The sequence below is a fragment of the Tinamus guttatus genome, unplaced genomic scaffold (genome assembly GCF_059628265.1).
Source record: "Tinamus guttatus ecotype Peru unplaced genomic scaffold, ASM5962826v1 Tinamus_guttatus_pri_ptg000260l, whole genome shotgun sequence".
NCBI classification, from domain to species: domain Eukaryota; kingdom Metazoa; phylum Chordata; class Aves; order Tinamiformes; family Tinamidae; genus Tinamus; species Tinamus guttatus.
Window position 1 is genome coordinate 536,306 of NW_028288794.1, and position 23,082 is coordinate 559,387.

At 47.2% G+C, this 23,082-nt stretch overlaps 1 protein-coding gene and 1 pseudogene across 5 annotated transcripts in view; both read right to left on the reverse strand.

Annotated features, from left to right (window-relative positions):
- Positions 1–15,903: 15,903 nt before the first annotated feature.
- On the reverse strand, positions 15,904–17,909 carry LOC104564841 (uncharacterized; annotated as a pseudogene).
- A 1,777-nt stretch (positions 17,910–19,686) lies between these two features.
- Positions 19,687–23,082, reverse strand: part of HDAC4 (histone deacetylase 4) — a 211,375-nt gene continuing 207,979 nt past the window's right edge. For all 5 annotated transcript variants that reach the window (XM_088526970.1, XM_088526972.1, XM_088526969.1 and 2 more), the window contains 2 exons: positions 21,838–21,979; positions 19,687–21,347 (listed from right to left, as the gene is read on the reverse strand). In XM_088526970.1, the coding sequence (XP_088383096.1) occupies positions 21,308–21,347; positions 21,838–21,979 (182 nt within the window). In that variant the 3' untranslated portion in view covers positions 19,687–21,307. The remainder of the gene's footprint in view (positions 21,348–21,837; positions 21,980–23,082) is intronic.

Here is a 23,082-nt window from a genome sequence, read left to right on the forward strand (position 1 = left end):
CAGTTGATTTTTAATCCTTTATTTTCTCTGTTTATTGATGCATTTGCTGAAAATGCTTTTCCTTGATGTGTCAGTATTGCAAAGCACAGGGCAGCCAACACCCAACTGGGACCAAACTTAACCTAGCAGTCTTGGTCTTGTTGCTTGAGCGAATGAGGCTTACAGGATTACAAGGCATGCATCTGCCTTGTTGATTCCTTCCCCCTGCCCTCCAGATAACTTCTGAGCCCATTCCTTGTTCACTGACAAACATAATGGAGGGCAGTGATCTAAGAAAACTTAAATTTCTGTGATTTTCTTGAAAAATACTCCAGCAGGTATATGGGCTGTTTTAGCACACATAGAAGGGAGCTGGCTACAGCTTGAACGCCCTGTGTATTAGACACCAGAGAATCCACAAACTACCCAGCAAGGGAAACCCCTCAGCTAGTTTCAGACCTTATCCCACCGGAGACCTCAAGCAGTGCCAGCCCCTGGGCCACAGATGGGTCCCCAGGGAGACTGCCTCAGCCTGTTTCAAGGTAAGCAAAAGTTGCTGGATGAGCAAACTCCAACTGGAGATCTGCTGAGGTTCCTGGGGTCTGCAGGAAGCTCAGAGTAGTGTCACCAACAGCATTCCCCATATTCCTCTGATCCCAATTGCACTTACGCTACCAGGTGATGCTGTAACACGCAGATCCAGTATTAATTATTGGAGAACCATGGCTTGATGATGGCAGAAACTTTGTTCCCCAGGATCACGGCAAGGGCCTGTGGCAGAACAGAAGGTTAACACCCACCCTGATGAGGCTGGAGAGACCCTGTGCAGTCTGTGGGATGGTTGCTTTAAGCTCCCATGCCTCCAAAGCGCTGCATGCAACCATCTTGCAAGGGAGTTTAAAAAAAAAAAAAAAACAACCCTCTCAGCTCTGTAAAGATTTTATTATAAACAAACATCCTTGAGCACTTTGGGAACTGGGATGATTAACATTCCTTAACGAAGAAGGGAGGAGGAAGCAGGCGTTGGAGGAGGGGAGGCACAACACCCTCCTGCAGGTCCCACCTTCCCACCTAATCCCTGCCTTGCCATCTGGCAGATTTACTGGCCCCAGTAACGTCGCTCCCACTGATATAATGAGGAATTGCAGGCTGTGCTATATTTCCTCATGAATTTCACTTCCCTGCCAGAAAAGTTCAGGGCTGGGTCAGGTTTTTATACATATTTTTATATAGAAATGTACACACACATTGTTTTTTTTTTCCTTTCCAGGTGATTTCCACTTTTTCCCCATCTAAGCATTCATTCATCTCCATCTTCCCTTCTCACTCATTTCTTCCCTGCTTGTTTGAACAGGGTCCAAGGAAATCGCCCAGGGAGCAGCGGCTGCAGCTACCCCGTTGGGGCTGCCTGCTCCGCGCTGCAGCTCTCTGCAGCTGGTCTCCGTGTGCTGCCTGCAGCCTGGTCCCCGCCACCACGTACAGCTGGGCAGGGCTAACTCAGTCAAGTTCAGCCCCAGCTTAGCGGCTTGACGAGGAGAGACATGGCTGGTTTGGACTTCAAAAGGTCCTCTGCGTCCTCCCCGACCACGGACACGGCCTGCTTTTACAGGGTCATGATCAGAACGGGACATGGCCTGACCTCTTAAATCACTGGTTTCTCAGGCTCTACTGTGCTGACTGATCTAACAGCGGCTTCCCCCGCCCCAGCCCGAGACAGCTGGTTGAAAACACACGCTGGAGATTTACAGGGGATACCTGTCATCACGTACCTGCCTCTCCTCCCAGGGAAAGCTGCCACGTTGACACCACAGGAAGGATGGCAAACAGCCTCTGTTCCAGGTATGGGCAGAGAGAGGAACCTTGGAGAAACGGAACTGCCACAGAAAGACAAAAAATTATTTGCTCTGCACCAGCTCTGCAATTGCTCCCTACTGCTGCCACCATGGCTCCTACTCGGGGCTGTGTGTGCCTCTAGGATGAGAGGGGAGAGGAAGGAATTTTTTCTCTCGTCACTGGAGTGTGGGACTGAAACGCAGGGGGAGCAGCCCCATAGGGCAGACAGCAAACACTAAAGCCCTCAAGGGCAGGGTGGCAAAGTGCCCTGGAGAAGCTCTGTGTGAGCCCTGCACAGGCAGGGGCAGGGCAGCACAGGCCCTCTCTGCAGCCCGTCTCAGATGACTTGCTCTGTGCTCTTGTTTAACACATCTCGTAGGAGGAAAGCAAACCAAAACAGTGAACATCACCCCTCCACTCAAACCCTGCTTCCCTCCCCCACAGGCTTTGCCATATCTACCTTAATCTTGCGTCTTGCTTCTTTTACAAGCACATTTCTCTACATATTACTTTTTTTTTTTTTTTTTTTTTTTTTTAAGAAAAGCAACAGTCCAATTGTCCATGCCAAAAACATTGCTCCTCCTGGCTACAGGCTTTAGAATGCTAACCGGGGGCACATCCCACGCAAGAACACGCCACATGCCATCCCCTGCTAGGAGTCTCCTGGGTCCTTTAGGTGGAGGACCCTATTTTGTAGCTGTGCGGGACCATTCATCAAGAAAGGCAGTTGATGCCTGAGGGAAGGTGAACCCCCTGCGTGTACAGAGAGGAACATGAGGCCATGAGGCCTGGATAGCGCCTGCTCTGCCCCACGGCTCCAGGGATGCTCCAGAGCACCCCATGCAACCCCTTCCATATCCGTTTCATAGAGTTCAGGGGCTCTCCGAAAATTTCAATTCTTTTTAATGGCTTTCCTCTCCCACCTCAGCATTAACTCATTAGCTCAGAATTACTTACACCCCTTTTCCATGCTTTATAACAGCAAAAAGAGCAGTCAAAAGCAAAATGCATTTCCTTGCTCACGCCTCTCCTGCTGGTAACAGATGATGGCAGGTTTGGGTCAGCAAGGCCAGTAAGTATGCCCCATCCCCCAGGTTATTTCCCAAAATCAGGAAATAAAAATGCCTGCATGATGCTAATAGGTCTTGGGCATAGGAGAGTTATAGCCACTTGCACACAGATGTGTAATAGAGAGTGTGCTGGGAAATTAGATATGAGCCTGCTTTGAAGCTTTTAGTCCTAATGAAGTTATTGTCAACATGTAGAGCAAATAGCTTCCATATTACCCAGCTCTGCCTGGTGCAGGGACGCATCCCAGAGGATTTTCCCATTTAAGAGCCTGTTTTCTGAACACAAACAGACTTTTGAACCTGCCTTGAAATCACCCAGAAGGGAAGTGCCTGGTCCGCCCTACCATCTCACATGCACAGGTGACCTGATGGAGCCAGCCGAGAGAGAGCCCTTCAGCAGGATGAACATCCACCACCAACATTCCTGGATCCCAGCTGAGGGGACATGTCTGGACCATCTCTATGCCCAGCCCCATCTCCTGTTGGAGAGCCTCAAATGACGCAACTCCTCCTGTCAATTTGAACTTGGAGGGGAACCTTCATTCCAAATCAGTTCAGCCTTGAATGCATGAGCAAGAGACACCAGACTGGAGCTTGAGAGACGTTCAGTGCCCCAGAGAGATGCAGCACACCTGCAGTCTCAAGGTCTGGGGGTCATTTCTGGTAGTGAATGTTGTGCTCAAACCGAAGGAAAATCTCCAGGAGGTGATAAAGGACTGTTCATGGCACCCCCTTCCTAGTGCTGGCACGTGCTCTATAGCTGCTACCACAGCTCCTCGCAGCATAGGGGGAAGGTTGCCCTTTTGCAGATGGGGAAACTGAAGCACGGGGCAGAGACATACCCGGTCCAAAGCAGGAGAGGAAATCAAAGACCAGAGTTTATGGCTAATTCCCTGGGATAGTGCAGAAACGTCGACCATACTGCTAAAGAGGGGAAGGAGAGGACCTGCTTTTCTCCAGCTCCTTCACGAGAGCAAAGCTTTTAAAGACACTCTCGTTAAATACGAAGCTACTCCTCACAAGGAGCTGGAGATGTCTTTGTCTCCCCAAACACCATCCCTGAGCAAGCCACACACCTACTCACCAAGGACTGGCTCTAAGCTGCCTTTTCCCACAATTTCAGAGGAGTTTTACAGTCAGTGTTCCTCATTTTCCATGTCATTAATCTCCACACATCCTGGTTCCAAGCAGGCCAGAAGCCAAATCCTGCCAGACAGGTTCCAAGTGAAATCCAAGTTGTCTGGAAAAAAAAAAAAAAAAAAGTAAAAATTCAAAAAGCACGTGAACTCAAAGCTGGCCCCCACAAACTACCCAGCAGGGCAAGCACAAGGCTTTTCAAACCAATGGATGCTTTTAGTGGCAATCTCCATATCTTTTTATCTTTTCCCACTCCATTGATGAGTGACTTCTTAAGCCAATGTATTTTTCAGAACATTTTTTCAGGATGTTTTTAATTTCCTCCATTTGGCATTTGTTTGAACAGCTCTGCCACAAAACTCCGGTTCCTCAAGGTTCCAAACCTGAGAGACAGGCAGGAAAACCTAACTCTCTTTCAGCCAGGGAAAGGCAAAAGTGAAAACCTGTCCTGCAGCAGGACCTTCTTGTGGAAGGTAGAAGGGGCCTTCTTTTGGAAGAATAAAAATGCAATCCCTCTCCTGAGCATCCCCAGAGATGTCACAATTCCTTCCAAGACAACCATCTCTGATGCTTCTCCTGTTTGCCCAAGCCTAGAGACAGTTTGACTCTGCTCTGGTGGACAAGGCTCAGCACCACATGGAAAAATAATATTGATCTTCCTCTGTCCTTCTGCAAGTGACTCTCAGCTTGCAAATTTTTCTCACAATTGCTGTAAACTGGAAATTTAGGCAGGAGACCTACCTGTCACTGGGAAGCTGGTCATTGGCTCTTGGAGACTTCTTTCCGGCACCTTCACTGCAACGGGTTGCACCTTCACGTTGCAGTTGGGATTTTTTCTCTCTTCAGGCTGTTCAATAAGATCCATTTGATAGCCTGGCCAGCAAGGCCAGCTACTTTTCAGCAAGGAACATACAGGCTACCTGCTGGCTGCCCTGCTAATGAACTCAGGAAACTTGCTACCCTGGACCCCAAGACAAAAATCAAGTCTCTGTGTTTTTTGACTAGTGGGAGGTTGGGAGCTGTGAAGTTGCATGTTTGTATTTTTCCTCCCTCCAGAAACAAATGCCAGCACAGTTTAACTAGAGGAGTCTTATGGCACTGCACCAGGAACAAATTGCTAAACAGACCGGCAGCACCAGCGCTTTGAGCTGGGATCCTTAGGAACAAGGGCTCTGACAGACCATAGCGTGATCCATAGCATCTCCGTGCCAGCTCCCTTTGAGTGAATCTGAGATGCACTTAGGAGGGATCCTAATGAAATCTGCAGATATTTTACTGCTTTGGTTGGACTGCTGTTCAACCCCTACTCCCCCAACCCTTCTCCCCTGCCGCTCAAAGCCCCTTCAGCACAAAGCTTGGAAGCAGCCTGTGACACTTAAATACTTAAGTCCTGCCTTTCTCGACTCATAAAGGGAACCAAAAGGAATTGTTTTGAAATAACAGTGCAAATCAAATTATCCGTCACAGATAAGGGGGAAAGAGGTCAAATATGAAAAGGCTTTAGATGAAAGAAGAATTAGCCTGCAACCCACAAGGAATAACTCAATTCAAGTCTCATTTTCAGCACCCCCAGAATCTGGCGCAACAGAGGTCCCTAATGAAGCCCAACAGATAAACCTGGCCAAGACGATTTGTTATACCGCTGAACACAGAGCCATTTAACCAACCACATGCTAAGCATCAACCGTCCCATAAAATAGGAAAAGTATATTAACATATTAGGAACCATCATCAATCAGCATAGAGGAAACCAAACAGCCCTGATCAGGTTCCAGGCAGAGCTATGGGAAGCCACTCTGTGGTTTGAGTTTGCAGATATTCAGCAACCTTGTGCACATCTCTTCCCAAGCAGCATCTCTTGGAGGTGGGAGTTCAGGTCCTGGTGAGCCCAGCTTGAAGGTATTCTCAAAGCAAAGGGGCTAAAAAGAGCTGGAGGATTTGCAGGGCTCTCACGTGGACCCTTGTCTGCTGTGGAATTGCCCAGTATTCCCCACACTTGGCAGGATTATCGATGACCTTGGGGCACATCTGAGGCTCTCAGTGGAGCTTTTTCATGGTCTCCACTTCAACTTCCCTCCCTTTTGCAAAAAATCATTCTCTCTGGCCTTCCCAAAGATGGATTTATTCCTTCTGGTTGGAATCTTTGCTCTCCCAGTGTGCAGCAGAAAACAAGTGGAGACCAGAGGACTCCTCGGAGCTTTACCACATGGCCCTACCATGACTAGGCTCAGAGGCTGGGCTGGGACCCTCACTATTGACAAGACCTACCTCCTGGATAAATAGGATCCAGAGCCACCCAGAAATTCCTGTTGCTCACCACAGAATGAACCAAGCTGGCTAAATGCAGTTATTAAGTTTTCACTGGCTATATTATTCACGGGGATTGGAAAGGATTTCAGAAACTGCTCTGCACAGCCGAAAAGAAAGTTTGCTTTTTCTTTCCTCCTTTTCTTTCAAACTAAAACACATAATTGAAGAATGACATTTTGAGAGCTGTCTCAAGGACTCTGGATGCTTAATCTCCTTTGAAACACTCAGGAATTGCACCTTTTTCTAATTTAGTAGGAAACAGGTCTCTTGTTCTGACAGGCCCATGTGGAAATCTAAAAACTGTTGACCATATGATAATTGTGCCTTGATACATCACAGGCACTAACGCTCTATGCTGTTGGTAAACACATCCCCATCTCCTCCCAAATGCAGTAAAAAACTTTTCTTTGTTTTCATCTTTGTGGTCGGTGCATGCTGATGCTCTGCCTGTGCAATCAGAACTGCACCGAGAGAAGCCTTTTCTCCACAGCCAGTGTGAATGTGATGCAGGGGAGGGCTTTTGGGGGTGTTTCTGCTTAAGCAATTGCAAATCCTAGCAGAGCACCAGCTGTGTTGCAAGACACTGACCTACTGCAGCCGAGGAACACAGGCCCTAACATTTTGTCAGGACATGGCCCATTACATCGCACCATTGCAACTGAACAAGTCAGTACCTGTTGAACTTGGGGGAGCTGAGTACAGGTGAGTTAAAATCCTAAAGGCCCGTCGCAGTGTTCCCCAGCCTGAGCAGCAGCTGTGCTCCTCACGCACAGAGCCAGCCCCAACCAGGCTGGAAGGTGCATAGAGAAGCACTCATGGTGACTTAGCCAGGAAAGCAAACTCGAGTCAATACCATTAGCACTGTCCAGTCCCACCAGAGATCAGGACCTTGTCCTAACTGGGAGCCAGAGCCTGCCAGGCCCAAACTCTGGAGCATTGTGATAGCTACGTACACCTTGGTCTCGCCTCCTGTAGTTCCCAGGGAGAGACGAGGGCTCTTTTTGCTTTCTCAGGCCAAGGCCTCCAATGACCGCTTCAAACCCTGCACCCTTGCGCAGGGAGGAAGCTGCAGGACATGGCCGTGCTCGCGGCCTCCTCTCTCTCTGCGTGACGAAGCGCAGCCGCGCTCCGCCACAGCCAGCAGGGCCATTGATGTGGGAGCCCGTGCAGCGCCGGGAGGAGTAACGGGGCAGCCCTCCGCTCCTTCCTGTGCTCAGCCTCCTGGCCCCATTTCATCTCCAGCCCCATCTGTTTTCCTTTTGCAGATAAAATCTATTTTAAGCCGAAAGTATGCGCTCCGCGCTGCCTGCGGCCCACTCCTGCGGGACCGAGGAAGGCTAGAGCTGTGGGTGGCTGCAGCTGCGCGCTCCGCGTGCTCCGCGGAGCCGGGCCGGGATGCGTGGGGGACCCGCGCTCTTCCCTGTGCAGGTGGCAGTGACGGAGCCCAGGCCCCCAGCGCTCCCCACAGTCCCTCTCCCCGGCCCTGGGGACTCGCATGGACCGTGCCAGGCCAGCTGGCAGCCTACACCTCCTGCTTCCTCGTGGCCCTCTGCTCTAGCAGCTCCGGATGGGATATTTTTAACAGGGCTGGGCTGGCTACAGACCATCACTCGCTGTATTGCTTTTGCAGGCAGCTTGTCCCGGCCAAAAACCTCCCAAGAAAAAATAAAAATTAAAAAAAAAAAAGTGGAAAGGAGTTTGCAAGTGAGTAGCAGCACCCTTGTAACACACCCAGGTGTGACCACCTGAAGGGCTCAAACAAACTGAAGACAGCCTTGGGGCTGAATTATAACCAGCCTGCAGATTTATAGGAGTCTGATTGTGAAACACTAGTGCCCAGCTGACTCCCTCGAGCTCTTCATGCTGAGGAGAGACCAGGCTTTGCTGGCTCTTTTCCCCTCCCCACGCAACTAAGAGGAGGCCTCTGGATCACTGGTCTGCCCCTGTCATGACAGCACTCACTGTGGTAGAAACCAGGTTCCTCATCACTCCTGCATATCCCAGGGAGTCTCCTGGTACCAGCCGTAGCAGCGCGGACCTCACCCTGCTGGAGATGACAGACTGAAGCCAAGCACAAAATCCTGCCCACCAGCATGCTCATGAAAATCCAGATAACCACACGCACAACACCCACCTGACCTCAATTCTGGGCCAGCTCCTAAGCCTGCAAGTGTGGCATTTTGTGAGAGTCTCCTGGCCAACCTCTGGTGGCCTCTGCACCAGGTCTCAGCCTCTCTGGGCTTTCTTAGCTTTGGGTAGCATAGGAAGGAGGATGCTGACGTCTAGAAACAAATGTCCTTGCAGACAAGGACTTGACTGTACACATGACACAAATAAAGCTTGGAGGATTCAGTTGTAGCTAGGCTTCAAGGAGAGAAAAGTATCCCAGCATAGCAAGACATGAGACAGTAACTTCCGAAAATACTATTTTCTCACAGGTTTTCTTAGAAAGATTCCCAGCTGAATGGGCTCAAGAGTAACAGTCCAGAAGGGACAGTCTTTAAAAGGTATCGCGGAGTAGAAAGGGTCCCAGAGCAAAAGTCATCCATCTTTGGTGCAGATACTGGTACAAATTGTGGATGGGAGCACTCCCTGCAGCCAACATGGGCATGCTCTCCAGGGTGGCTATCCTGGAGAAGTATTGGAGAAACCATGATAGCCTCCCACAGGATCCAAGCCCTGTGCGATCACCTCCCAGATCCCAGCCCAGGTGGCTTCCCAGATTTCAACATCCTTGTAATTATACAAAAAAAACGTGGTCAAAACCGATAAGCCGCCCTGTAGACATGGAGACTATCCCTTTTGCTCAGAGAATCTGTAATTAGATCTTCTAAGTTTACTTCTTCCCTGCTGAAGCCTTTAATTAGTGCAGCCTGTGATACATAACACTTGTACAGCTGTAACGTTGGTACAGCCATGAAATATGAATATATTCTGAAACCACAGCAGGAACTGTTGGCACTGAGTTACGCTGTCATTATGAGACTGACTGTCATCTGAAATGTGTGCATCTCTGCTTCTCTATCTTCCACCAAATCCAGGCCAAGCTCTGCTGTTAAAAGCAAACAAATTTGGACATGAGAAGGGAATTGAGAGTGACAGTTGCTGTTAAAATCCTTGCTCACAGGGGAGGAAGGTGCATCATGAGTTTGTTTATCAGCATCTGTAGTATCTAAATTTGGGAGAGCTCAAGGTAGTTTGGGCCACCTGCTTTGCAAAACTGACGGACTCCAGCCCCACCTTGAGGGAGGATTGTGACAGCCTAGTAGCACATCGTGCTATGCAGCCCCAGGGAGAAGATGGTCTAGATCTCTGTTATCTCTGGTGGTGGTGACTGTGCAGGTCAAACCGGGTGCCCCAAGATCTGGCAGTACAATTTGCCTTGTAAGAAGCATAGTTTTTCAGGGCTGTGAACACCTATTGGCATCACAGCTCAGTTCACACTGAAAAACAAAAGTATCTTGAGATCACTAGTGAAAACGTTGCCCTGAATGCTTCCGTAGGCCCGTGCAGAGGTAGGGCTCTAGAAGTACGCGGTTTCCAGCACAATGTTGCCCCTGCTCTGGGTTGGGCTGACCCTAACCCTAAGCTTCTGCTGTGGAGGAGGGGAAGATCACACGTGAAGACTTGGCTGGAGTCCTCTTTCTCAGCTGCCTCTCTCAACCTACTCTGAAATGTCTTTTCTGGACCAGAGCAACTAGGTGGTCTTGTTGAAACTCTACACGGTAACTTACCCATGGAGGAGACTTTTTTTTAAAGCTTTTAGCTCTTTCACAACTATTGAAATATATTCTGTGTTATCCCAGAACTAAATAGCATAGCGCAGACCTCCTGAGAAGCTCTGTTTTCTGTCAGTCTCCAGAGTTTTGACAGCTTTTGTTATTCCCCAAACAGCTCAGACTGATAACCACACAGTACATTTGTTCAGGAGGCAAAATGACCTCGAAACTAGTAAGACTGAAGCAGTCCAACCTCAAGATGTATTTCCCTGTGCTTCATAGGACTACTGGAGCACCTGACTCCTAAACTGCTGTTTTTCCGCCAACCTTGTTTGTTTGTGCTTAATCCACCCTTAAGAGTGCCACCCTGTGTGCTAGATGCTGTGACAAGAGCAAGCTTTCCTTCTCATGCCAAAGAGCCCACCTGTGTGCCAGAGAGCTTCGCAGCAGCTTATGAGTGCAGCTCCGCAGAACATGTCTCACCAGCACCTGGATTTGTCTTGCAGCCATGTGCCCAGAGGCTGAAAGCATTTTGGCTTCCTGGGGTCCAGATGACCAGCCACAGCTATGTAAGATGACTTAGGACTGGGTTTTACATTGCCACATATGGTTTGCCCCAAGGAAAGAGAGGAATTCTACCAGTGTGCCCAGGGTCTGTAGCCTGAGGGTTTTCATAGGCTCAGGGCCTCACATTCCTCTCCCCATCTTCATCTGTTGCTCCTTCCATTGCCAGGAGCAACTGTGCTATTATAATACAACCATGCCTTGGCACCAAGCCTTGTGTCAGACTGCCACCGGGCCTCCTGCGGGAACAGATTTCCTTCCAAGGATGCCTTGCCACCCATTTCCTCTGCTTTTCCGCCTTTCTCATTTTGTCTTGCAACACCCATTAATGAACCTTTGCTGCCCATCTGAAGTTGTGCCCTCGGTGACAGCAAGTCTCGGACAAGCTGTGCTAGGCCCACACCAAGGAAGGCAGCATGGGCAACTCCAAACAAGGCGCCCGGGTGTGCTCAGATGGCTTCCCAGCTGTGTGTGCTGTTTGCAGTAAGGGGGGCCGATATCTGATGGCCTCTTCCCTTCCCATAAGCCTGAAGAGCAGCCTGAAATCGTGAGGTAGTTCGTGGTGAAAAGGTCTCTTCCTGCCTTCTACTCCAGGGTGGAGGGAATGGTTTCTATTTTATTCTTTTTTTTCCCATTTATTTATTTATCTATCCTTTTTTTGTCTTGGCCTACATACACTGCTTCTGGGAGGACCTGGATATTTCTGCCCAGTAGGTTCTCTCTGACTTCATGCTGTTATACAGCACTGTGATCTGATCACTTCCACACGTGGCCTTCTTGAACATTTTAGTCTAATCACTGTAGTTGAGGCAAACTTGCAAAACAGGTGGGTCTGTTCCTGAAGATTCTCACACTCCTCACAGAGCATCAGACTTGTCTGCCTGTGGTTCTTCATCTTGCACAATTTATTCTCAGGTTCATCCCAATTCTTTTCTTGAAACTGCTGCAGACTTGCAACATCCACTTGGTGGTTGTTTTCCACATCTCTCCTAGATCTGTTTTTTACTATTGAGCTGGAGATCCTGTTTTTATTCTCAAGTTCCAATATTTTCGTGTCTTAATGTTGTTCTGGCTAAGAAGTCAGCAATATAATACCCAAGTCCCTTTCTATATGGAGTATTTCTCTATCAGGTTTCATCACTGGTTGGAAAATAAATATTGAGTTTTGCAGACAGGCTTGAGCAATTTACAGTAGTTTTGAAAAATGAACTAAAAGCTTCTGTGCCAAGACAGGACTATGCCCAGGCTTGGTCAGCAGGACTTCTTCACTCCATGTGGAAAAGCATGCACATGCAACAGGGGCTTCAAAATTAATCTCAGACTTCTCCATCAAGAACCTCACGCACCTGTTACAAAACTGTTTCTCCCTCTTTCACAAGTCTCTCTTGCAGCATGCAGTAAGGACCTGAAAAAGAGACCGGCTGTGCTGGCTAAATGATCAAGAGCCTAACTTGAGCTAGCCTGGTCTAAGATTTAGGTTGTATTCCTCATTAAAACCAGATCCATCAGGCTATCTGAAGGGCTAGGCTGAAGTATGCCAAGTGGAGAAACTTCATCACAACATCTGCATATCTCTGAACTGGTTGGGTTTGAATGAGTCTTATTATTTTTCCTGAAGAAGGCACATTTGCCTTAGTCCCCAGATCAGTTTCCATTTTTTTTTCCAGTTTTAGCTACAGATGCCATCAACATTTCAAGGATTCCTTGGAAAATGTTCAGTGTTACTGACTCGATCTTTCTAGTTCAGCCAGTTCCTGTCCATGGACAACTTGACTGAGTCTTGTATGCAGGTGTAGCCTGCAAAGTATTTCTTTCTACTTTGGACCTATCTTTGCTCTCTTGGCAACAGACATCATCATTATCTTTGAGGGCAATACCTGGCTCCTGCATACATGATGGCCCCATCTGACGCCTTCCCATAGTCTGTGAGCATAGTGTCTTTTGGTGAAGACATCTGTTTTATCACTTCCACGTTTGACCTTGGACAGTCAGCCAGGTCCAGTGGGATTTTTCTGCATTTCCACACAACACCTTCCCTGTTTTTATTCAGTTTGAAATGTGCTCAGTCCCATTCATGCTGTGCTCTTCCTATGTCCACGTACTGCAGATCCCCAAGACTCTTGGCAAAACAATCTTCCTGCTGGCACCAATGCCTTCCCATGGTGTCTTTGACTCCAGACAGCCCTGTTGGCCACTGCTGCGTATTCACCAGCATCCAAAGCATAGCTGCAATCTCCCTTGCTGTTGGTGACATACTGATTGCTTAGCAAAGCCAGGTAATATGGTTTAAGAGAGACGGATTGCTTCAACAGCAGATTTTTTTTGCAAGGTTTGGCCCAAATGGTTTAGATCTCTGTATGGGCTCTCAGGGCTTTTCCAAGATTCAGTGATTTTTAGCAGTCATGACTACCTCTCCCAGCTGCTTTCTTGCTCCGCTTGTTTTTATTGCTCTTGGTTTGCTTTGCTCACATGCCTGTTGTATGAATCACTTGCCCCTGGGTCTAGTGTCAGGAAGCACCCAGATTCAGTGTGATCAATATCTATCATTATTGATCTCCTATTTTTAAATCTTGTCACATTTGACATTTCTCTGAGGTTGACCTTGCTGTGGACAGATTTCACACAGACTGCTGCTGCCTGCAGGTGAGATAAAATCAGCATCAGCATTGCCCTCCACCAGCCACCCACATGGCTGATCTTTTTCAGGTTTGTTTTTTATTTTTTTAAATCCAACCCTGCTTCCCTCCCATGGTTTCTCTGGGTGGTCTAAAGAACATAACCTTGCTAAAATAGCACCTGCCTGTTTTGGGACAGGGCTCTTGAACGCAATTCAGCCACCACACACAGGCACTGCTGTGATTATGTCCGTGTAGAATGTTGGCCTGTTACTTTCCACCAGCACTAAGCAAATCTCAGCAGTCCCACCCATGGGAGCAGATTTCTGCCACCTTGCCCAGCCTGTAGCTTCTCCTCCTGTGCTCCAGAAAGAATCTCCTAAATTCCTGGACACAACTTCATGCTTCTTAGGTATCACATTTTGCTCCTGAGGAAACAGCAGGCAACATCTCCAGGCCCCTCCCCGGGATGCACAGTCAACCTCCTGCCCCACTTGCTAGGGGTAGAGCCGTATCCCAGAGCACCTGGCTGTTGGTGCACACACGCTGCTGTTCTATTTTTCCAGCGCCATTATTGCCAAATTTATTTTTTCCCCCAGAGCTGTTACTACTTCATGGCAAGTACATTTCAATTCCCACTTACTGAATTTCACCAGTAATTCTTGCTCTCTTAGCAACAGTTATTTTTAGAGGAAAGCATTAAGCTGAACTCTACCTGGAAAAAAACATCCATGTCTGGTTATTTTAACTGTGTGTAAAAAGAGTCTTTCTGAAATATGCCTATGTGTCATGTAAGTCCACATCGACATGGGAACGACTCAGCACTTGAGACAATTCTGTAGTCACCAGTTTTGGTCCAGACTGGTATGGGAAGTATAGCTACCCCTGCTACAGGCTTTATCCGATAGGTGAATTACTCCCCAGTTATGGCTCACAAATGTAGCCCAGACATTCCTGGAAATACCTTTTTTTTCTTTCTTCTTCTTCTTTTTCTCCTCTTCCTTCTACATTAGCTCTTCCTTCCCAGTCTGGTCCAGCATTTCCCTCTCCTCCTCGTATTTCTATCAGCCCGTTCATCCCACCTGTGCCACTTCAGCCCTGTTGCTCCTCAGGAGCAGCAATGGGGGAACAGGACTGGGGAATCAGAGCCTGTCTTGCACACACGTGTCCTCCCGGGGGGACCTCAGCCTCGCTCACATCCGCGGTGCACCAGGAGGCCTGAGGGGACGCAGGTCCCTGTCCTGGGGCAAACGTGGTGGTTGGCCCCCTCTGTGCAGAGCTGGGAAGCCCAGAGAGGCTGGTGACAGGCTCACAGACTGAGACTTAACTTAGCACAGGGCACCTCCTACCTCATTTATGGCTGCCTGCCCTCCTGCTATCAGCGAAATCATTCCCCTCGCCCAGGGAAGAAAGCAAATGACATCGCAGGGCAGCTTTGCAGATTACACTCATATTTTGTGCAGAGCATCCAGCCAGGGGGGAACAAATAAAACCCCAATTCCCTAAATGGGCCTTAGAGCAGCCCATGAGAGGATCAAGCACGCACCATCCCTAGAAGAAAGTTTCCACTCAGCAGAGCTCCAAATCCCATCAGAAAACGTGAACATATTGTTGGCACAGGCTGAACTCTCACCCCCTGTGTGCTCAGGCTATATATTTAATACTGGACCTTATTCTTTCCCCTGCAGCATTCCTAGCGCTGGAGAGACATTCATTTAAAGCACGAAGCCTTGACTTCTTGCCCAGATTGAGAAATAGCCTCATTCTCCCTTAAAAAAAAAAAAAAAAAAAAAAAGCTAATCCCACTAAACCCAGAAAAGCCCAAGGAAATGACTTCCTTCCCCACAGAGCCAGCACCCATCCTCCAGACAACTGCAGAAAATACCTGGCTCGGCAGCTGCCCTTCACTCTCAGCCACAGCCGTCCAGGCCAAGGGAGATCACAAGCACCCTGGGAACTACTGTGACAGCTTGGGAGCACATTAATTCCAGCGCAATGTTATTTTCTTTAGGATTAATAGATACCGAGCTGTAAAAGTTTCCATGGCTAAAACAGCAGCTAGTGAAATCTGTTATTTAGCAGGCGGATCTGGGGTGGGTTAACCCTCCGGGAGGCCGCAGGCCATCGCGGAGCAGCAAGGCCAGGCCGGGCGGCTCCGGCTCGCACGGGGACTCGCAGGCCCCGCACGCCAGCGCTCGGGGCCGGGTCCCGCTCCAAGCTGCTCGCACAGAGCTGAACCAGCAGGTTTAACAGGGCAGCCGGCTAAGCAAAAAGTGGGGGGTGGATGGGGATACACAGAGATGCTGCTTGCCCCAACTCCTGCCCCAAAGAGCCCCCCGTGCCTCCTCCTGAAGGGCTGCGGTCTCGCACCTTGCCCCGCTTTGGCAGCGATGCTACTTGCACGTGCGTCGTCACAGCTGCCCTCACACTCCTCACGTGTCCCTGGAACGAGCGTGACAGGACCCTCCAGGCCTCCCTGAGCTCCGGGCGCGGGCACCTGATCATCATGGAGGGAAATGGCAGATTAGGCACCTCGCAGGCAAGCGAGCTCTGGTGAAACCACAGCCTCAAACGGGACCAAGGATGCCGGGGAGCCCGACCTTACCGCCTGCAGACCTGCTCTGAGGGCAGGTAACTGTCTCCTCCGCTCTCCTCAAAACACTCTTCTGGAGAAATTCAGCCCAAAGCGAAGGAACAACTAACTGCAAAACGCGGGGAGAGAGAAAAAGTCAACTTTTCCTCTGTGTTTCCACAGCTAGATCATTCAGTGATAGATTTTTTGGGAAGAAATTCAAAGACCAGCTCTTGTGGCCTTGCTGTTTGGAAATTCACTTCCCGTGAGACACCCTGTTTTTTTTCTACACTCTCTACAAGCAGGCAGCTGCCTACAGACACCTTAGAAATGGCAGGGAAATCGTGCAGAAAGACCAACAATTTTTCCAACGGGATTAGCATGACCTAAGCATTGGTCGTTGAGTCCCTCAAGTCCCAAATCTTTTACACTAAGAAACTCTCCTCTTGAAAGCACGTGAGGGAGGAGATGGTCAGTGCCAGGCGTACAAGCCAGCTCTGAGCACTTACACCAGAGGCATCGGACAGACAGAGCAGTGACAGAAACAAAGATAGTACTATAATTAACTTTTTTCTTTTTATTTACACCACAAGAATAACAAGTTGTCATAATGTGGTACAAAATACTGGACTCCTAATAAAGTTGAAATTGAAGTCGTTACTGTCAGAGAAAGACACCATTGGCCAGTAAAAAAAAAAAAAAAAGGAAAAGAAAAAATGAAAAAAGAAACAAAACAAACCCAAAGAAAACAAATGTAAAACCAAGAATGGAAAAAAAATATTCCAACTCCACCAAGTAAAAGAAAGGACCATCAGAAAATTTAGCACAAAGAATGCTACCATCACTTAAAGTAGGGTCCATACAATAAGAGTGAAACTGTGTCTAAATTACATCGTAAACCGGTAGCTGCTACCAATGGTGACGTCATACTGAGCATGTATAGGTATAAAGTAGAATATAATATAGTTACAACTTTTTGATACTACATATCTGTAATAAGCTCTTGGGTGAATAATGTTTCAACCCCTCCCCCCACTTTTATATATATATTATATATATAAGTTTGTCATCCTCATAAATTGGAAAATAGCGCCTCCACTATGGAGCACAGAAAAGTGTTAATTTATTTTCTTTCAATAGGATACTTTTTCATCAATATCAAAGACAAAGTGAAGATGAGCTGAGAACGAGCTCAACTTCATGACAATGAAGAAACATGTTTTCCTTTTTGATGTAAAGTCGCATTTTAAACCACAGTGTTGCACAGTACAGGACTGTTTAAAGTGAAACCTACCAATACATCATGTAAAAGCAATTTTTTTTTTTTAAAAAAAAGTTAACACAGCTGTGCTGAAGAGTTAACTCTTTAGAGTCCTTGCGGTTCATCTTCACAGAATTCATGACTACGTGTTGACAGAGAGTTGTGTCCAACCTCCCCACCCAGTGAAGAAATTAAAAATACCCAACCAAATTAAAATATAAACATAAAAAATGACACAGGCAGTTTACTGTGTGTGTTTGCGTAGTTTTCCCTAAAAACACTGTTTCCACATAAATACAATAAACTCTATTATTGGTAAGTCACAAGTGCTAGATAAACTTCTTTTTTCTTCTTAAAATGAGAAATGTGTAAGTAGTCCTTTTTATTTTTTTCTTTACAATAAAAAGCACAATTTCTTATTCAGATCAGTAAGACGCAAAAAAAAAAAAAAAAATTCCCCACTCTCCTTCCTTTTGTGTGTATTTGTGTGAGTGCGTGTGTGTTTGTGACCGAAAAATGTCCCAACCTTTGTCTCCGCAAATGCCACGAGAGGAAAAAGAAAAAGAAAAAAAAAAAAAAAAGACTTTTTTTTTCTTTTTTTCCAAAGCTGCCAAGTTTGGCGTGCAAAATCTGTATACAATATAAAGACATGCCAACCTTACAGACCATGCAACCTCAAGGTGTAGGAAACTTAAAAAAATATATTCATATATATTTATATATATATTTATATATATCAATGCCCATAAAAGATGTGGGCCCAAAAAGTTTACAAAAGGAAGAATGGAATGAATACATGACGGCGACTAATAAAAAAGGAATGTTTTGTATCGAAAGAAAAAAATAAAGAAAAAAAGGGAGAAAACGGGGAAAAAAAGATTAATCACGTACTGCAAACACTGGGACTGGCTTCTCTGGCCGACAATTTCGAGATGTTTTTCCTTTTCCAAGTTAGGAGGGAAAAATCCCTGCCACCGTGCGTCCGGCTGCTCCCGGTGCGGCAGCCCCACAGCAGCGTCGGCGCAAAGGAAGAAGCTGCCGGCTCCGAAAGGTGGGGAGAAAAACTGTAATCATAAAGAAAAACACGGCACAAACCCAGCGATCCTCTGACGAGAGGCCCCTTTTGCTCGCTGTGCGCCCCAGCTCCGGCGCCGCGCAGCCCTCGCACGCGGAGCGGGCACCTTTCGGAAGCGAATCCGCCCCGGCAGGGCTTGGGAGGAGACGGGCGTTAAAGCCAGGGGAAATATTTGCCCGTCCGGCACAAGTTTGCTCTAAATGCTCAGGGGAAGCGGGCCCGGCCTCCCCAAAGCAACGCGCCGGGAAGCCGCCGAGCCGCCCGACTCGAAAGGAAACGGAAGGCGCTCGGCCGGTTCCTCGGGAACGGAAAAAAGCGACTTCGGCAGCCGCACGGAAAAAGGGCGACTGCTCCGGAGCGCCTGGAGCGAAAGCCCCGCCGGAGACGCGGCTGCCGCCAGCGCCTGGCAAGAGGCTAAGGGAATAGTCCTCGTTTAAGGTCACCAGAGTCCGGACTAAGGAACGAGACCCGCGGGGATGCTGCGCGAGCCCCCAGGACGGCTCTGATGGCCAAAGCCACGTGCAACCTGGAAAAGCGCCCGGCGTCGCAAAACTCTGGGATGGCAGCGCCTGTTTTTGTGACCACGTTGTCACGGCATCAGCACAAAGCCCAGCTCCCTGCGCCTGCTCGCGCGGACGGGATGCTGCAAGTTCTTCCCGCGAGGAAGCTCCGAGCTAAGCACAAAGAGACCCAGAAAATAAAGCTATGCCAAAAAAAAAAAGGAAAAAAAAAGAGAAGAAAAAAAAAAAAAAAAGGAAAAAAAAGACCCCGTAGGTGGTCATACCAACAGCATAAAACTAAAAATATACCCCTTGGTTGTCAAGACGAGGGACCCGTGCTACCCCACCTCAACGTTTGAGAATGTTCAAGGTCACACGCGTCAATTCGGACGCCTTTGAGCGCCCCAGGAAGTCGCTGCTTCTCCTCCGGGCTCTTTGCCAAAGGCGACATGGGGGAGAGGGATTAAAAAAAACCCAAAACCACCAAGGCTAGAGCCAAAACTCGCTCACCCTCTGAAAAATAATTTAGGAACAAGCTCTTCAAATGGCTAAAGTTGTAAATCCACCAGTCACGGTCATTCAGAAAGGAGAGAGAGCAAGACAGAGCGCGCGAGCGCAGGAATCCTCACAGCAACCCACCGGGAGGATGAAAGACGCTCCCGCCGCGGGCATGCTGCTACGTGTAAGGTAAGAAAATGCCTTATTTTCCTTAACAGAGCTACGAGACTGGAACGGAGGAAATACACAGTCGTGGGTATCACGATACAAAAGAGCCCATTGCGTTTCCCTCCTCTCCGCTAATCGCGCGTGTCCCAGAAACCAACTCCGACGGCCTGCCACAGTTCCTCACGCCTGCAGAAAGCTGCTTGTGGCACAGAAAGGTTTTGTTTTATAAAAAAAAAACAGAAAAAAGAAAGGAAAAGGAGAATAACATACAAGCAAGAAAAATCAGGGAGGAAAAAGGTTTAGACACTGTTGCCGTTCATAAAAAAAACGGAAAAAATTACAACTGCCAAATGGAAAATAAATGTCAGATCCACGCAAACAAGGCTTTGGGAGGGTTCTGTGAAACATTGATATAAAAATTAACAGCAAATCCATAATCTTCGCTATAAAAACCTCATTTTTTGTTGTTGTTAGAAAAGGATCACAACTAAAAACCTTAACTTAAAATACAAATGTTTAGGGTAGTTGCCCGGTGGCTAACGTGTTGGCGTTCTGAAAGCTTTCCAAACCTGTAGTCTGAAAGTACTCAAGTTTCAAACTGGATCCTTTTCCAAAAGCACCTTTACATTCCAATTCACAAATCTTTCCCTAGGGAGCTTTCAATGGCTACTATTATAGTATGCATTTATTATATATATTTTTCTATAAATGCATTATAAATATTTTATCAATAATTCATAAGAATCAGGTTTCTACGCTTGGAATACATTTGGAATATACATTATACACAATATATATATTTATACCTAACAATTTAAGCAATATCTCATGCTAGTTGCTTTTTATAAAAAGCATTCCAGTCTTAAACCTGCAGTTGTGTCTAATACATGCTTCAACAACCAAATCGGTAAGTTCAATTGCTAGATAATGTAGAAGAGAAAATGTTTGAAAATTTGATTGAAAAAAATGGTTAAATTTCAAAGACCCAACAGTATTTGCCACTTTCTTGGCAACTACCTTAAGTTTTTTTTTTTCTTTTTTTTTTTTTTTTGAAACAGCAATGAAAGAAAACAAAAGAAATCCAAACTTGTAGACAGTTTTTGGAGACACTCTATTCAGCTGATGCCTGCTTCCCACCATCATGCCAGCACAAGCCAAAAAGTCTTCCTTCCTGATGGCAGTTCTTGGCTTTCCCAAACAGAGGAAAAATATTCATGAACTGCTGTGTTTCTTTTTTTTGTTTTTGTTTTTTTTTGTGTATTTTTTTTTTTTTTACTTAAGGCATTGTTCCTCAAACTTCAGAAAATCCAGCTGCACCAAATCCATCAATTAAAAAAAAAGGCACAAACTCATCTTCAGATGGCTTTGGAGATAGTAAAGCCGACTCCATCCGGGCTACCATTTCCTCTTGTGTTTCCCTCCCCCCTCGCTTTCCCTTTCCTTTAGATATAAGACTAACCTCTTTCCCTGTCCTTCCCCATTAAAAATACACCATCTCACATTGTTCTGGTTTCAACAAGAATGTCTTTGACTCACAGGCAGGCAAAAGCCATTGAAAAAATCCAAGAAAATGAAACTACAAGATGGGTTGAGTGGTTCAAGCGGAGATTGCTGAATTGTGGGTAATCAAATTGTAAGCACCAGTTTTAAATTAAGGTTTGTTGTCTGTTTTGTTTTTGTATGTGTTGTTAAATCTTTGATATCTACTATTTTGGCAACTTGGCCAAAGACTTCACGGGCGCCGTTCCCCCTTTCAGCTGTAAGTGAGGATCAGAAGTGCCCAGCTTGTCAGTCCTTTACTGCTCTTCACCAGCATTTCAGCAAGTATATACTGTAGACGCATATAGATATGGAGAGACTTTTCGGTTGCTTTGTTTTACACCTGGTTGTCCTTCTGTATTCTGGAAAAAACCATGACAGGACGCAGGAGTAACAAGAGAAAGCTTCTTGGCAGAGCTTCAAGACAAAGACGAACAAACAGGAGAACTCCAGCTCAAAGGTGAATGCTACAGAGGAGGTTCCTCTTCCATGGGTTCATCATCAGGTCTGGACAGGATTTCAACACACAGGCAAGACAGGATAGGGGAGAGAGAAAAGAGGGCTCAGCATAACCAAGTAGGACAATTTTTGATGCTCTGTGCACAGCTTGCACCTTCTGTTCCCCTCACCTTCCCACCCAGGGCCATTTTGCTCTGCTATCTCGCCTGAAAATAAAACTTGCCCCCAAGAAGGGCTTTTGGCAGCGGTGTGTTCACTTGTACAAGACTGAAATTTTTCTTGCAGTGACATGTTTCCTCTTGCGACCCTCAGCATGCTGCACCAAGGGTACACGGGAGGTGCACAGCACTGTTGTTGTCCTCCTTCCTTCCACAAGGTCTTTGGAGAACCCCTGAAGGGCAGGAGATACAGGGAAAAGTCTTCTTAAAAGAAGACTAAGCCTGAAGACTGCCCATTATGGCTCCTGCTGGGTGGGCAGATTGCTCCCTGTTCCTACTACCCCCCCTTTCTTGGCTGGGACGATAAGGAAGCAGCTCACCTCTTCTCGGCTGGCTTCACGCCTACCGACAAAGATGCCATGGCTGTTACGGTCTCCGCTTCTTCGTTCTCACACTTCTGAGCCTCAACCAAGGAGTACCCCACCGTGGAGGCATAACGCTGGAGTGAGTGCCAGTACTTGCCTGCAGCAGAGGAGAGAGGAGGCAGTTAGAGCACCAGCTCCCTAGCAGGTCAGACACCACCCTCCTGCTTTCCCGGGCCTGGCAGAAGGCTGAGAACTGCCTGAGAAAGGCTCATCGTGCCTCTGCCAAGCCCTGCGCAAAACGCAACCTTGACCCACACTCACTTCAACAACTTTCTCAAGATCTCAAGGCTGCGGAGGAAAACTGTGGAAGCAGGTTCCTGAGAATGCGTGTTAATGGAGCCTTGGTTGCAAGGAGAAGACAGAAAACCACCCAGAGCTGGGGATTTCTTCTAACCAAGATATTTTCTGGCAATAAAGGGTAAAATCCTTGCCCCTATGATAGTATTAAAAATAGGGGGGGGGGATGGGTCTCCAAAGCTAGAGACACACCAGGATCACTGAGATCCAACAGCTCCCCAGGGCTAAGAAATGCTGTGTATGAATTTAGGTAGGAAGAAGCAAAATTTCAGTCTCAAAGGTATTGAAAGCACTGCTAAAAACAAAAACTAGAAAATCTAATATGTTCAATCAAGGCTAACATATTGTCTTATAATCAAAGACGTTATTCCCCTTCAGTTAGGAAAGAAAGGTTGAAAATTGAATGCTGACAGCACAGATACGTCAAGAGTGATGGAGGTTATGGTTCCTAGCTGTACAGCATACGCCTGCTTTGAAGAAGGGTGCACTTGATAGGGTGTTCTAACTATAAAGGTAATTCCATTTTCACTTCAAAAGCTTCAGAAATTTTAGACTTAAGGAAAAATATGCAAGAGGGAAGGATGCAGCCTGCGTCTGGGCTGGACATCTGCATTAAGTTACAGCCGGCTAGTCTTGCTACGCTTTCATGGGCAAATCACCTACAGCTAAGGAAGTATAAGCCACATTTATCTAGTTTGTCTTCAATTTACCGTTGATGGACACCCTCTTTCAGGGAAAGAAGTGTGGCTGGACAAGAAAGTGAAGGGTGCAAGCACCCAAGTGAAGGGCATAGCACAACCAGAGACTCCTGAGAAGAGCACAGAGAAGGACACAGAGTCAAGGTACTTTCCTTTGGTTCCTGGGCAGGACCATGCAGCACTTGCTGGCACCCAGGAAGCCATA